At 36.3% G+C, this 16,026-nt stretch overlaps 2 protein-coding genes and 2 long non-coding RNA genes across 10 annotated transcripts; 3 read left to right on the top strand and 1 right to left on the bottom strand.

Annotated features, from left to right (window-relative positions):
- Window positions 1–798: 798 nt before the first annotated feature.
- On the bottom strand, window positions 799–7,656 carry LOC111792132 (uncharacterized). 2 transcript variants are annotated; one of them, XR_015420821.1, is made up of 3 exons: window positions 7,014–7,656; window positions 6,131–6,409; window positions 799–1,280 (listed from the first exon to the last, which is right to left on the bottom strand). It is a non-coding gene; the product is annotated as an uncharacterized LOC111792132 (long non-coding RNA). The 2 variants fall into 2 exon arrangements; XR_015420822.1 differs by having other exon boundaries at window positions 799–1,275; window positions 7,014–7,655.
- On the top strand, window positions 4,080–4,869 carry LOC111792131 (uncharacterized). Its single transcript, XM_023673464.2, has one exon. It carries the CDS (start codon window positions 4,080–4,082, stop codon window positions 4,692–4,694), a length of 615 nt encoding a protein of 204 aa, XP_023529232.1. The 3' UTR covers window positions 4,695–4,869.
- Window positions 7,657–7,916: 260 nt separating the features above from the next.
- Window positions 7,917–9,234, top strand: LOC111792561 (uncharacterized). Its single transcript, XM_023674068.2, has 2 exons — window positions 7,917–8,205; window positions 8,603–9,234. The coding sequence occupies exons 1-2, from the start codon at window positions 8,011–8,013 to the stop codon at window positions 9,092–9,094; spliced, it is 687 nt and encodes a 228-aa protein (XP_023529836.1). The 5' UTR covers window positions 7,917–8,010; the 3' UTR covers window positions 9,095–9,234.
- A 1,617-nt stretch (window positions 9,235–10,851) lies between these two features.
- On the top strand, window positions 10,852–14,615 carry LOC111792562 (uncharacterized). 6 transcript variants are annotated; one of them, XR_015420606.1, is made up of 3 exons: window positions 10,852–11,012; window positions 12,330–12,476; window positions 13,405–14,615. It is a non-coding gene; the product is annotated as an uncharacterized LOC111792562 (long non-coding RNA). The 6 variants fall into 6 exon arrangements; XR_015420605.1 differs by having other exon boundaries at window positions 12,352–12,451; window positions 13,405–14,257; XR_002814815.2 differs by having other exon boundaries at window positions 12,330–12,451; window positions 13,405–14,257.
- The last annotated feature ends 1,411 nt before the right edge of the window (window positions 14,616–16,026 follow it).

The raw sequence follows: 16,026 nt of genomic DNA, 5'->3' as shown, positions 1-16,026 counted from the left end.
TTTATGGGAAAGAAGTGCTAGATTGGAACTTATCCTTGTATATATCCTATAAATCCAGTTTGTCTTTACTTAAACATGGGATTGCAAGCCCTGTTGGTGTAGCTGTAGCCTCGTCTTAACTCCAAGAATAACTAATGTTGTATGCATTTGATGCTTTTGATTGCATTCAAGCGAGATTGAGAAGTTGAAAAATATTCGATAATTACTTCTTATACTCTTTAATACTCTGAACTCCGACCCAACTATTTGTTACCATTTTCTACCATTTTAAAGTTGAATGTCACATCAAAGTTGGTGAATTGAGCTTTCTCTTGCGGACTATTTGATAAAATTTGTATTAATGGCTATTGTATCTGGCTTCAACTTTGTGGCCCTCCACCTTGAAAAATAACCAGACAACCAACCTTGTGATAATTAAATGATGTCTATGATACTTTTTTTTAGTTAAAAGAAATAATAATGACTTTAATAGCTATACACACTTTTTAATTTTAAAAATTTGTATTTGTGATGTAGGCAATTAGGTTGATATATTTATCATATAGTTTAATATTTAAAGTCTTACAAGTTAGGTTGATTATCATTGCACCATCACAAAATATAATATCACACATAAAATTCTTATTCCAAACAACTCATACGAATCTATAAGATATATTTTGCTAATGAAAGATCAATTGTATTAAAAGCATTTTGAATAAAATATCAATCTCATTAATTATTATTTGGACCCCATGAACATAATAAAACTTATCTAACAGCTCTCCAACAATTTGAATCGAAATCACGAGAGAGAAATCAGGAACAATAGACATAATATATAAAGAATTAAATTCCATAAGAATGGTGTGTACAATTCAATCCTCTCATTTAATACCAATTCAACAACCAACTGTTTTGTATATTTAAGTGGTGAACAGAAAAAACTCCACTAATAATCTTCTTGGCTATGCCTACATTGGCACGTACATACATATAAGTTGAACTGTTTGTGTAGCAGTTTTGAAACTCTACATATTTATCAAAGGAAGAGAGAAGATCCGAAGCAAAGCGAAAGCTAAAGGCCATGCAGTTCTTGTCATTGGTTGCGTATTCCATATTTTTCAATGCTTCAAAGTTTGTTTATTTGGTGTTTTTGGTGGTTCTTGTAATGGTTAATCTCATCATACTTGTGGAAAATATGAGAGATTTGGAGAAGTTGGGAGCTCTGATTTGCAAGGACGAGCTTCAGAATTGCGTCCTTTTTCAGTTTGAAGCCTCTCCTCACCCTCTTCACTACACTTACAATGTTTCTGTTTGTTAGCTTATTGTGAAATGTTCTGTACTTCAACTTTTCTATTCTCTTGGTTTGTAAGCTATAAAATATATGCACACTTCAAATTGTTTTTCTTTTTCCCTAAATTGTTTTTCTTTTTCCCTAAGTTTCTTCTTTTCAGTATCATGTGGAGTAGTAGAAGTGAGTGAAGCAAAGGTGTTGTTATCTTTCTCTTTTCTGGTTCTTGATGATTGACATTTGAAAGGGATGTTGGGAATTATATGTTTATATGGCATTTAGAGGCTTGCGTGGTTTAAGATGGGGTTTAAACGTGTATATATAGTGTGGAAAAGATTGTTAATTAACACCCGTAATGTGTAGAGTATGCTGTAAATAGAACCCTTAACTTGAACCAAAACATAAAGAAGATTTTGTGTAGAGTATGCTGTAAATATGATGTTTCTCCATTTCACTTTCTTTCTAGTGGTTCCTACAAAGAAGATTTTGTGCAAATTCAAGATTTGCAATTACTGTCAAGGCCCAAAAGTCTCCAGCTATGACCAAAACAAATGTGTATGTAAGAAAACAGTTAACATCAACACAAAAATCTTAGATTTCAAAACAACAAAGTCAGTTTTAATGTCGAAGAGTCTTGAAAGTCAAACTATAAAAGAAAAGATGACATGACAGACGCCCTGGGACAGCTTTCCTATGTGACCTCCACGTTTTCCCAACACACTATTTTCTCGACTAGTAGCATCACCCACCTAAAAAAAAAGTGTAGTAAGAAGTGAGTATAAAAGTTATACTCAGTAAGTCACCTCCTCGTGGGATCTCATAGTATTCTTAACATAACAAATTCCCACCGACTTTTCTTTGACTCTAGGACATCTGGGTCTGGTCTCCCCTTTAGGAGTCTGTTCTGGTCTTCCTCCTTATGTTTTATACTTTGGTATTTTCTTATGCTGCGCAGTGAATGACGGGTGACCATCTCTGAAACGTACCTCATGCATGTTTCTTATGAGACTATATGACACCATACTTGGGAAGTTAGCTGACATAGGTCCATAAAGTCACCCTCATTCGGGGGTGTGATCCCTCCCTCGTCCCATCCAACTGTTGGGCTATACAACGTGGTCTCGCGCTCCCTTTGCGGAAACGACTTAGCATCTATTGAGTCCTGATCAGAAACCCTCTGGTCATGCCACGAAGTTGGGGCACATACTCTTCTTCTAAACCTTCTATTCTCGTTATAAGTACGGAAGGGGTAAGAAAACTTCCATGGTGGTTTATAGACCGTGGTGAATGCTAGGCTCTTAAGGAGGTTAGGTGGCCTCCATCAACCTTACCTTTTGAGTTCACGCCCTATGTAGTCCTTGGTTTTTGTCTCTATCGCGTGCACTATGGTTACCACCCTCCGTCCACCACTCGCGGTCTTATGAGCTTAAGCTATTATGATCTAAATTTAGTGACGAGTCGGCCTAACCATAACTCTCAAGTCTTAATATGATTTTGGTTCTTTTAAATGAATGAAGAGTACACACATCCTCACACCTAAAGTCATCCTACAACATTTCATGCAAAACAATCACACATGCTCCATCCTCTTTTCAGCATAATATAAAACATACGTATAAAGGAACGTAAATCCGTGCGTTTAACTTATATGTTTGTAGTGTGTCTTTCTGGCCATGATTCTTCACAAGGAGGGTGTCCAAAAGAATTAGCTGATTTTGTTGGATATGGTGTGAGGTTGAATGAATTAGATAAGTTTTGTGAGGTTTTAGGTAGTTTGAGTGAGTTTGTAAGATTTGAAGGATATTTGAGTGAGGTGGTTGGATTTGTATTTTGTAGCCAGTTTGGACGAATAATATATTTTTGGTTGAGTTTAGGAGTCAATTAAATTAAGTAGGTTATGAGATTTAATACCTAATAGAGGAGATTTTGGTTTTGGCCTCTTTTTAGGAGTCAATTATATATACATACTTGCATTAAATTCTATCTAAAATTGCAAGTTAATTAAATTGATGTTAACCTCATTTTTAGCTGGGGTTTGACATAAGACATTAGCGTAGGTTGGGGGCAATACAATTACACCTTCCTATTCCTGTTTATTATTATTTTTTTCTTTTCTGTACATACCTATGTATTTCTAGGAAAACCAACATAAAAATACAAATATTTTAAGATAATTGTATCCAAATATAACTAAACATGGGAATAATATTGCATTTTAATATATATTGACTTTTTATAGAGGGAACAATAAAATAAATGTCTAAAAAAGTCCTATGGGTTAGATGAAAGTATCTCACATCGGTTAATTTAAGGAATGGTCATGAGTTTAAGTTTATAATCAAAGAATACACTATCTATTGGTATGGGGCCTTTTGGAGAAGCATGGAGATCTTTTGGGAAAGCCTAAAGACAATATCATACCATTATGGACAGTCGTGTTAGTCTAACACTATCAACTTGACAATAATATTTAAAAATAAAAAAGAAAAGGAAAAAAAAAAAAAAAAAAAAACTGATCCCCTTGCCCCTTGCCCGTTGGGAGGGCGGTGGAGTTGCCTCTTCACCGTTGAATGAGAGAGAATATTGGGGGCTTTTACGGGAAAACCCAATTTAAACGCTTTTCCAGATCCGACCGTTACAATTATTTGAAAAAAAAGAATGAGAGAGAGGGTCCTTTGAAAAACCTCCATTCTCCTCCTCACTCAATCTCTGAACCTCTCCATCCTACACTTCTTCTTCTTCTTCTTTCTATTTTGCATTTCTTCCTCCCTCACATCTCTCTCTCTCTCTCTTTGTTGAGTGACCCATGAACGATAACAACAACAAATCCTTATCAATCATGGAATCAAAACCTTCACACCCTCTTCACCAAATTGCCAAAACCCCAACCCACAAACTTCTTCTCAAGCAGTGGCTCAAGGAGGAAGAACTAATCTTCGGCAGAGTCTCTCTCAAGGAAACCCAAATCGATTCGGTTCGAAAGGAAATCACTATGCTTCACATTTTCTTCTTCGTCTTCCACTCCACATCTATACTCCTCCTCTTCAACGCCTCAGCCAAGGACTTCAACGGCGCAGCCTGCAACAGATCCTGGATTCCCTCCATTTGTTCTCTCTTATTCTCTCTGGGCATCATTTGGGCGGTCAGATACAAGACTGATCTCGAGGCCCATTTGGAGAAATTGTTAGAAAGGGAAAAAGAAGATAGAAATTTGCTGTCCAAGTGTGTTGAAGAGTTGAAGCGGAAAGGGGTTGAATTTGATTTGTTGAAGGAGGTGGATGCGCTGCGGAGGGCGAAGAGCTTGCGGGTTGAAAGTAAGGCTGTGAGAAAATGGTCTTCGAGGGATTTCATGACTCTGTTTTTCTTCTCTGTTTCGTGTATGTTTCTTGGGATTATTAGGATTGTTCTATGTGATAAGTGAAGGGATTCATAGAAAAGGGGCATTCATGTGATGCCAAGGATTTCGTCGTTGTCCTAACATTTGGATCTTGTTTCAGTGCAGATTACTCTGTTCTGCACTTGTATTTTGTTGCTTTGGTGGAATTATTTGGAACTAGTGTCTAACAATTTTAAAAAATGGTTCTTTGTTCTGTTGATCCTTGCTAGATCTGCTCAAACACTTGGTGAATCCCCTCTATTTTTGACCGCCCATGATTAATTCTTTCCTGAAGTGAATCCCCTCTAGTAGCTATGACTCATGTTTTTAGAGGTCAGCTCATACCCGACCCCCCAACCCCTTAAACTTGCAATTTTTAAGCCCTGTATCATAATAATTTTTAAATTTATGTTTATTTTGCCACCCTTTCTTAACTATGAATTTCATAGTAAAATTTCAATCTAAAGTAGTTTCTATCACATGGTGGCTCATAGGCTAACACTGACGTCTAGGGAAGATATGGATCATTTTTTATTGTTTGCTTCTGCCCCCCTCATGTTTGAGCAAAACTCCTTAATTTAAAGGATTATACTCGGGACTCCCCAACAAATGCATAATCTAGATTACTAATTGATCCAACGTCAAAGGTGAAGTTAAGCCAATAACGTTGGGGAGGGTCCTTAGGAAGAATCTGAAGTTAAGCCAACGTCAAAGGTGATCGTCTTTTTGAAGAGACTGAACATACTTGTTTTCCCTTGGGGAGGGGGAAGAGAGATCCTAATGAAACAAAGTAGGAGAAACGATGCATTTTTACCCATTCCAGAAGATAAACTTTGTCTCGCTCTAAGCTTGAATCTGAATTTGGCCTTCCACTAACAATTTCAAGAGCCACAATGCCAAATCCAAAGATATCAACCTTATCCGCAAGCCAAGGCAACACAGGGTCACAATCGACAATCACAACCTCACTGAGAAAAAGTAGATTGTGACCCCACATGTTCAGACAAACAAGAGACGACCCTCAAGTGGCGCACCCTCAAGTGGCGCCCATCCAGTCATATTGGGCCAAGATTGGGAAGTGTCATGATGCGACCGAAGAGGACGGTGCATCATCCAACACACCAAGAGTGTGCATTGAAGATGAGTCAAGGTATACGAAAGTCCAATGAAATCAGGCATTCTGCGAGTGAATTCATTGTCCGATGTCCATCGGTTCAGAAGAGAGCTTTATATCTAAATGATGCATCTTGACGGAAAATCCAACAATACTCTGAATATAAAAAAACTGGGGACAACCACATGACTACAACATTTTAGGCGCTTATCCTATTTGTTAGAAGGTGTGATACCAAAAATTCAGATTTAGAGGTTGCAGGCTAGAGAAGGCAACCCCTAATAGAAAACAGAAGTTGCGCATGATAGTTATAGAAAGGTATGAGAATTTGAAGAACAAAAAACCAAAAAGAGAATGAAAAGCTTACAGTTGCTCTAACGTACAAAGATTTCCAAGCTCTGGTGGTAAGGAAGCAGAGAAATTGTTGGAATCAAATCAAGCTCAATTAAATTGTGTGCTACCAGTAAAAACATTCCACATTGAAAAAGCCGTAGAATCAAATCCTCCACTCTACCTGTCATGTAATATTGTAAAAGAAATATGTGGAGGTGTGTGTATAAGAAAGAAAACATACAGATAGGTAAGGGAAGTTGATGTCCATAGCTCTAGTGGGAGTACACCAGCAGGATCTAGTGCATAAACGTGCCTGCAAAATCATATAAATAAAATGAAATTCAAACAAAGAACATGAGTTTTCTATGATAAACAAATATGTCTTCTCTGATCCTTTCTTTCAACCAGATTTTATACTCTTACAATCAACCAAATTTGTGGGGACGCAAAACGTACAAGCAAAAATATATACAATTTTTTTCTTGCACTTCACATCCTATTTTTTAACGGTCCATGTGTATCAATACTTCAACGTCTTAAGGTTTATTAGTATTGACTAATGAAAGAGAAGATCATGGACGCCATGGATATGGAATTGCAAGCTTCATCAGTTTCAAAGGATTATCAGAGGATTAATCTGTAGTGGTCACAGCGCATCCAACAGAAATGAGAGTAGATATTTTCAAGGTAACACTAAAATTCAATAGCCATGATATTACTGGGAGATTCTGAGAAAAACGACTACATCAGAGTGGAAAAAGGAGAGTAGATATTTTCAAGGTAACACTAAAATTCAATAGCCATGATATTACTGGGAGATTCTGAGAAAAACGACTACATGAGAGTGGAAAAAGAAGAGCATGTGGAAGATTATTGAGAATAATCAAACTTCCCATCCCAATGAATGAATTGATTACCTTGCTTTGCCGATGTTAAAATGTATGAATTATGAAGACCCGCCACCGTCTTCAGAGTTGTATCGGCTCCGCCATATCATCACGCACCAACCCAAAGGCGGGCTCCATTCATGGATAAAGTTTTACTTGTTTAATTTATTGAATTTGATATAAATTATTATTTTAAAAGTCGGGCTAGCCTGAGCCCATTCATTCGGCCCAACGCAACAATGTAGCGTTTTAGGCCTACTAAACTTGGGCTTGGGTACAGCTTGGGCCGAATCAGAACGAGTTAGGTGGACTCAATGATGATGGTGAGTATTGGGCATTTGGGTCGGTTTTCCTTTTTACTATCTCATATAGAACAAAACTACACTTCCATGCTAAGTCATCAGCAAGTTTATGAAGGGGTGTGAATTGAACTGAGGTTTAGTGAGCATGCCTTGGAGCTGTATCCTGCTTCTCATTGCCTCCCAAATTATAGATGAGAATGAGGGGTTTTGATGATGCTGAAATAATCCTTGTATGTAACAAAGTTGTATCAGTACCATTCACTCAGTTTTATATGGAAGTCAAGTTTTTGTGTGTAGAAGACATGGTGTTCTAATAAAGCTCAGCCAATAGTCCACATGTTGTGTGACAAACAGTGGGGGTAATCAGGTGTGTGCTCATTTGGGGCTTTGCCAGCATACAACATTGTAATTTAATTTAGATGAAATAAAGGGTGAAAATGATGCATTAAATGAGCAAGGAAGAGTAGTAGTAATTGTCATTGGCATTGAAGGCCCCAATTAATTGTGTTCCGCAACTCTTCCACTTTCCCATCATTAATCAAATTCGAACAATTAATTTCCATTTTCCCTCCCACCATTAATATCGCAATAATGTTTAGTTCATAAATAAATATCCTCTTATATTTCCCGTAGCGCTCTCCATACAATCACAAACAGTGAATCCAAACCCCCCAATCCCCTCTCTCTCTCCTTTCCCCTCTGCCTCCCTCTATAAAGCTCCAAATATGGCCGCCCAAGTGAGTAGTCTTATTCGAGTTCTCGCCGGCTACGAGGACCAAGATAACCGGACCGCCCTCGAGGAATCAACGCCTCTCACTACTCGTGATTTGCTCGGTCAATCTTCCAACCTCGCTGACTCTCAGGAACTGGACCTCGATTTGCAGGTTCCCTCCGGCTGGGAAAAGCGCCTCGACTTGAAGGTTTCTTCAATTTCATCCCTTTTCAACTTACAAAATCTCAACACCTCCTTCATTTTGTAGCAACTCTTCGTTAAATCTTCCAATTCAAGATTTTTTTTTATTCAATTCAGAAGTTGGGGTGGGAACTATTTTATTGCACTTGTGGGCGTGGCCTATGTTCTTGGATGCTCTGCGATTACTGTAGCTTTTTTTTTTTTTATATTTTTCCTCTGATTTTAATGACATTCATTGCGGCTCTTTATTTTTATTTTTTAAAAGAGTTCTTGGTGTTTGTACTCGCCTGATTAATTATCCCCACCCTGACCCTATTCAATTACCACCCCCTCTCCTCTGAAATCATTGGGTTTTATTTATTTATTTATTTAAAGAAAAAGAATTCCTCTGTTCGTGTTTGCAGTCGGGAAAAGTTTACATACAGAGAAGTCAAACTCCAGATTCTCCTCTGAATTCAGATTCCAAACAACGCCAAATGAAGAATCAAACAGAATCCAAATCCCAGGACTTGAATTTCCCCCCATCTCCTTCAAAACGAACCTTAAATCTCTTCAATGAAACCAGCTTGGGTTTGAATTTGACGTCGTCGACCAATTACGCCAGCGTTTGCACTCTGGATAAGGTCAAATCTGCTTTAGAAAGGGCCGACAAGGAGCTGATTAAAAAACGGTCTACGGTTTGGAAGTCGCCGTCCTCCCCCTCGGCGGCGAAGGAAATTCAAGAAGAAGAGGCGGCGGAAAGTAGAAAGTCGGCGGCGCCGATGGCGGTGGGTTGTCCTGGATGTCTATCTTATGTATTGGTGACGAAAAACAACCCAAGATGTCCTCGATGCAATTCTGTTGTTCCATTGGCGAGCATGAAGAAACCTCGAATCGACCTAAACATATCCATATAAAAATGGTCGGGAATGGTTCATCATGAATGAAGATATAAAATGAAGAAATTTGGGGCATGGTTCTGTTGTTGCGGGGGTACATGTAAAATGAACATATTTACACCAAAAATATTATGCCTTCCATGGTTCAATTTGTTGTTTTTCTCAGGCTCTTTCAATTTTTGTTGTGTTTGACCATTTTTTAATAAATTTTATTTGGATATAAAAGTAAAGTTGAATATGGGATATTTTGGGTTAAAAAAAAAGGAAAAAAAAAGTGCGCATTTATAGAGGTTGCGTAGTAAAAACGTTTAGAAGGGCAGTGGGTGGAGAAGGTGGGTTTAATCTTAAATGGTTGCTTGCTGCATTAATATATTTAATGGACACTTAAAGTTTGTCATAGTTTGCCACCTACGTTTTTATACCCCCACATTTATTGCTCTCTCTCTCTCTCTCTCTCTCTCTCTCTCTCTCTCTCTCTCTCTCTCTTATTTTTCTTCTTTCGAATTAAATTCGTATTATTGTTGGATTACTACTCAATTAATTTTCATTAATCACGCCTTTCGTCTCTGAGGCTTTCCTGCCCTAATTTCAATCTTAAAACTTTGTTGTTAATTAATCCACAAGTAATGTCATAGGATTATGGATTTATTATGATCTATGTGCGACTTTTATGAACCTTGCATCGCAGTTATTACTATTAAATTCCGCAACCATACTTTTTTTTTTAATTTATTTTAAACTTTCTCGGCAAGGAAATCAACGTCAACACCCCATTAATGCCCATAACTTCATGAATTCAATCAATGCTTGATTATTTCAATAATTAAATCATAATACATCTTTATTATTATTATTAAGATGCAAAATTACTCCATTGCTGCAATAAAGATGAATAAATAATATAATCCATTTGTTTTCCATCTTTTATCCCACGCCTACAACATAAATAAAAATGCTGTCAGTGTGGAATAATTGTGAGATATTTTAAATAAAGATGAGGTATAGTTGGAACAAGGTAAGAACCATATGTTTGGGTTTTAAAATTTAATGTTGAAAGAAATGGGAAGAATGTTAGGCAAGAGTATGTAACTCCTTCTCTTAGGCCACCCTTATCTTTTGTTATTGTATTTATCACATGATATTACAAAGAAAAGAAAAAAAAAAAAGATGGAAAATAAATAATCAAATAATCGTGAAAGGATCCCTTAATTTTGTAAAATAGCATTCAATCGCCCACAGGCATTGAATGAGGAGTTTTAAATTTTGGGTTAATTTGGGTTTGCCACCTACGCCCCTACACTACCACACATTGCATTCTTTTTCTTTTCTTAATTTCTTTTTCAATTCAAAATAAAATCCATAATAGCAACATGTGTTTTGCATTTGTATTTGAGTGGGGAAAATATCCAAATACCATGTAATATGTGTTTCAGTCACATATTATAAATTGAAAATATTATATCTTCAACCACTCCCTCAATTTTTAGGGTTTTATTGAAAAAAGAAAAAGAAAAAGAAGAAGAAAAAGAAAAAGAAAAAGAAAAAGAAAATAGTATTGCATAAACTTTCTTTTAATCAAGTATTGGTGTCGTTTTCATATTTATGAAGTTTGTTCAACTAAATAAACACGCAGCATTTATTAACAACACCAGAATTTAATGTTCCGAATTGACAATTACGAGAATCGCTTCAAACCTTCTTTCCCAACATTAATTAATTCATGATTGGACCCTTTCTTTTGCTTTTTTATACTTCCATCTTGCATTATAAATTTCTTTACTTTCTTCAAATGATTTTTTTTCTTTTTTTATTTATCTTTCCATGAGGTTTTCTGGTGCTTGAAATGGAATGAAGTTACTTAGCAAAACAATTTCTGAAATAAAGATCAGTTCAAACCATCACATGACTGCCAATTGCATCTTCATATTCCATCGAGGTTTGAATTCTCATACTTGCTCATTTTTTTGTTTTTTTGTAGCATATAATCATGCTTTCTTGTAGAAGTTTCTGCCTTGATGAGAACACGTTGAACCTAAGTTTTTACTTCCCATGTGATTGTTAGACAAAGAAACATCACTGCTTTTTTTCAAAATGTTGAGGATTATTTGGAGGAGAATCACACTTTCGGGAAAATTATAAGTTTACAAGTAAGGAACACCATCATCATTGGTTTAATGCATTTTGAAAAAAACCAAAAATCCTCCAGTATCGAACAAAGAAGTTGTAAACCACGAAGGTGTAGTCAAAGTGACTCAAATGTCGAACAAAGGGTGTACTTTGTTCGAGGGTCCAAAGAAGGAGTCGAGCCTCGATTAAAGGGAGGATGTTTGAGGATTCCAGAGAAAGAGGCCTCAGGGGAGACTCTATGGTGTACTTTGTTTGAGGGGCCGTCTTCTATAATATTTGCTCCCCCATCTTCTAAAGATGTTTCATCAAAAACTATATCTCTGAAGGTGTAGCATATTCTACTTGTTGTCGAGATTCTTCAGTATCATTCGTCTCCTTGCTAATCATGCCTCTTTGATTATTCTCTTGATCATCAAACTTACCAAGAATCTCATCACGTGTGAGAAGGACCTCATCAGCCTCTTGCTTAAGCAAGTTTTTCATGGAGCTTGCTTGGATATTTATTACCTGTATGACTTGAAGTCTCATCTCCTCCAATATGTCCACTCTCTTTGACAATCTCCAAATCCTTGTGCGTGAGTTAACACCTTGATCATCCACACTAACTAGATTCGGCAATAAGATAAAGTTTTTGTTTGTGCTTCGTCAACCAAAAATATGGTAGATTCAACTTACTGATTTGAGTAAAAAACGTGAGAAAAGAAAATAAGGAAAACAGCCTACTTTTATTTTAACCTTGATGATACAACTTGATGTCGGCCAACTAAATCTGCCACTTCCTGTAAACATGGCCCAGAGGCCAACCAAAAATATGGTAATCCATGTATGTCAAATGGTGAAAAGGTCAAAAGAAAAAGATTCAACAGTAAAAAAACGCGAGAAAACTAAATAAAGAAAAAGACTTTTATTTTATCTAACAGCAGAAAAGAAAGATAACATAGTAAAGTGGAGCAAAAAACAGAAGAAAATAGAGAATCGTGAGGAATCAGTCATTTGCAGGGGAATGAAGGAAGACAAAGTTTAGTGAAGAGGTCTAACTGTTGCCTATTATTATTTTTTTCTTTTGTCATTTGATGAGACATCTTTTTAGTTGGTAATTGCTGAAGGTTTGTGATGTTTCTCATAGGTTACTGCTTCTCTTGCTCCAGATGTAATGAAGCAAAGAGAGATGCAGTCAGATACACTTTCTTCTGTATGTGAAACATATTTCCGGATCTTAAGCTATACAATGCAGTCGTTAATATCTAGGTAAGTTGCAGTCGTTAATGTCTAGGTAAGTTGCAGTCGTTAGTTGAATTTTTTTTTTTTCACCATTTGACATACATGACTACATTGCCATATTTTTAGTTGTAGACATACGCAAATTAGTTAGCTGACCATTTGACATACCCGATTACATGTCAGGGGAGTGGCCCAGATTTAATTGGCTATTTGAGCCATTTTTATAGTAGAATAGTTATTTAAATAAGTCTGAGAAACAAATAACCGTGTTTTTCAGTCAAATCCCAAAGGTTCCGAAGGTTCCGTATTCTTCCTCTTATTTTATTCAGCGCTTTTCTATTTTTCTTCTCCCAAAAATTCCTTCCACAATTTTTCTTTGTCAAGATTTTCTCACCAGCCAAGTTCATCTACTGTGAGATATATTGTGAAGAAGCCAAGTCTATCAAAAATTAAGTTGAATAGCTCAATTGATTAAAATGAATTATCTAAGAGGCTTGCTACGGTGGTGATAATTCTTCTGAGGAACAGTCACAATGTTTGACCGTCTCTGAGCGTTTTCAGTGTTGCATTGTGGCATTTAAGTAATGAGGGAAATCCTGGATGCTTTGAATGTTGATCTACGAGACTTTTTTTTGTTCAGCTATACAATATTGTACTTGAGTACAGGTCTGGGAGATTAGTGTGGAACTCTGAAACAGCGTACTAATTACTGGTTCCTCTAAAACCAAGCCTCGTTAGTGCTTGTTCCAAGCATTTGTTTTAATATTTATGCTCTTCATTACAACAAGTTATATGATAATCTCATCTTTTTGAAAAATCACTGATGGTGCTTTGGGGTCCTTACTATGAAGCAATTTCAATTCCCTGTTACATGTATATCCTCATAATTTATCACCAAGGGTGGGCCAATACCTACAATTTCTACTTGTCTGCTATCTTTTTCCTTTTATCATTTCTATTATTTTTCAAATGGGTGACAGGTAACATTCAAGTTTCACTCAGAGATCATGGTGAAGTACTAGTGAAAGCTTTGAAGATAATGTTGTGCGTAGCATGACATGCAAAAGGCAGCTGCATTTATTAAGCATTTGGCTACTTCCTCATTATGTTTTGGATCCGCAGAGTCGTTGGCAGGTATCAGAAGCTTCTGAAATCCTTTTAGTTATGAAAAATGCTATCATGATTCGTACTGTTGTTTGACCAAGAACATGTTATGTATGGACTATCTACAGTCCTGGTCCCCGTAAACATCTACTTGATATGCAGAAATATCAGCAATATGCCTCTGATCCAAAATTGAGTGACTCCCTTGCTTCTGTCCTTTGGGAACTTAATCTTCTGTGGGAAGCATTATCATCCAGATGTCTCAACTATGGCTGCTAGCATATCAAGCATGAATAGTACTCAAAATCAAGTATATACATCTCCACTGTTTCTCCCCAACAGGCATGCAGAGACTTGTCAATGGAACAGGAGTCTTTTATCCCACAATTTAACGTCAGGAAAGTTAACAAGATGAAACTAGCTACGGAATCTTCCCGGCAACATGACTTGTTGCAGACCCTCCAAATTTTTTGATATTTGTCATAGTTCTAAATTTGGGTTCAATTGGTATTCGCAGCAACATGACTTCAGTTAAAACGTATACGCAAGAAGCAGTCTTTGGAACTTGAGCTTGAGCAGGTGAAGAAGAATTTTCAGCAGATAGATATCTATTTGTATTTGTAGTTCATGCTTCATCCATTGGATCAAAATAGAAATTGATAGATATTATTGATTGAGACTGTGTAGATGACAACCAACCGAAATAAAAGTCGTCCTAATTTTGTCTTATGGCACCGAGTCTTCACCTAAGGATTGTCTTCAAGCATACACACAACTCATTAAATAGATCGTCCAACCAACAGCAACAGCAACAGCAACAGCAACAGCATGTCAATCAATTCCCGACTTTAATTTTTTTTTTTTAATAATGTTGAGCTAACTTTCTTCCCTAGAAAAGCCATAAATTTGTGGTTTAAATATATGGAAGAAAATAAATGTAAGACATGTGAGTCTCTACAGAATCCACATGGGGTTTCTGTGTAGTATTTGCCTGTTCTCTCGGATCTTGGAAGATCGTTTCGCTGTTGAACTATACCATTTTCCTCGCCATGAATTCCTTGGCCTTCACGAAATTGAGGGAGACAAATATACTCGTTTCTTGGATCTAGATGATACGTGAACCAGCCAGTAATTTTTAAATTTCAAAGATTAATCAAAAATAAATTTCAAATTGTACAGTACACCCGCCATGTGAGACAACAGCGCAAATCAAGGGATTTCATTTTGAAACTATAATAAGTATCCGTGATTTTATTGGCAGTTTTTTCCCTCATAATTATTCAACATATTATATTTATAATCACTTTGGTGGCTTCCAATCATTTTCTCTCTATCAATTCCCTTTGCTTGTTAAGGTGACTTGTTTGGAAGCTAAGCACGCTTACATTATTTGTGCCCCAATCCAATAATGCCCTCTCCTCTCCTCTCTTCTACATTATTTTTGTTACCATCGATGTGACTCCTCATCCAATTATGCATTTTCTCCAACTCTCTCTCACACTCTTTTGCTTATTCTTTAATCCATCATATATTGTAATACAAGTGTACAAGATTATGTGTGTGAATGTCAGAGAATATATGGGGTTTTTAATTCTTTAATTTGACCTCCAACAATCTTCGATATTATTCTTTTCAAATATGTGTATATGTGTGAATCCATGGCTTATAATATAATTTTGATGACCATTTATTCATCACATCATATATTAAACACTTTGTATAGTTTGACCCACTACAACTTTCTTCACATAAAATGTTTGATAATGAATAATTTATGAAAGCTATTTGGGTGGCTCTTTGGTCATCTTATGGTTGTAAACAATTGGTGTTGATCGGGGATAATTTGAGACGTTGAATGATTAAATTATGCGAGATTGATAATAAAATCTCCATAACTTTTAAGTTGAGTCCTTTCTAACTACCAATTAGAATAGTTACTACTTTTCAAATTTAATTGACACGATCCTAATCATCTAGTTAGTAAATCATTGATCCATTTTTATAATAAAATTATAGTTTAAATAGTTGGGGGCATGGAAGCATATTGACTTAGGAAGTTGAACAAATAAAAATGGTCGAACTAAATGGTCCAAGTGAACCAAGCTGAATTGGGTTAACTAAACTCAAGTTTAAATTGCGGATAGTTGGGCATCTTGGTTGGTGGATAAATGCAAATTGCATTAATTATGGGTAAAGTTTGGAGAGTGGGCGAAGAGTTCCATAAATGAATAATTAGAATTAAGAAGATACATAATGGGCGATCAAAATCAAAAGAGTGATGGGCGATCAAACCAGCACTGAAAGACAAACTGAAAAGGACGATCCTCCTTCCCTCCCACCACACATTTTATAATATTTCAACTAACTCAAACAATAATTGTGAGCCCCAAGATTTTTAATGGATTGATGTCACAACAATCTCAAAACCTATTATCGCCTATTGTAAGGAAATTAATGAAATTAGAATGTTAGAAACACAATATTCTTGTAGATTCTGA

The sequence above is a fragment of the Cucurbita pepo genome, chromosome 4 (genome assembly GCF_057944985.1).
Source record: "Cucurbita pepo subsp. pepo isolate OVF chromosome 4, ASM5794498v1, whole genome shotgun sequence".
Taxonomy (NCBI): domain Eukaryota; kingdom Viridiplantae; phylum Streptophyta; class Magnoliopsida; order Cucurbitales; family Cucurbitaceae; genus Cucurbita; species Cucurbita pepo.
This window is presented reverse-complemented; position numbering and strand designations above follow the sequence as displayed.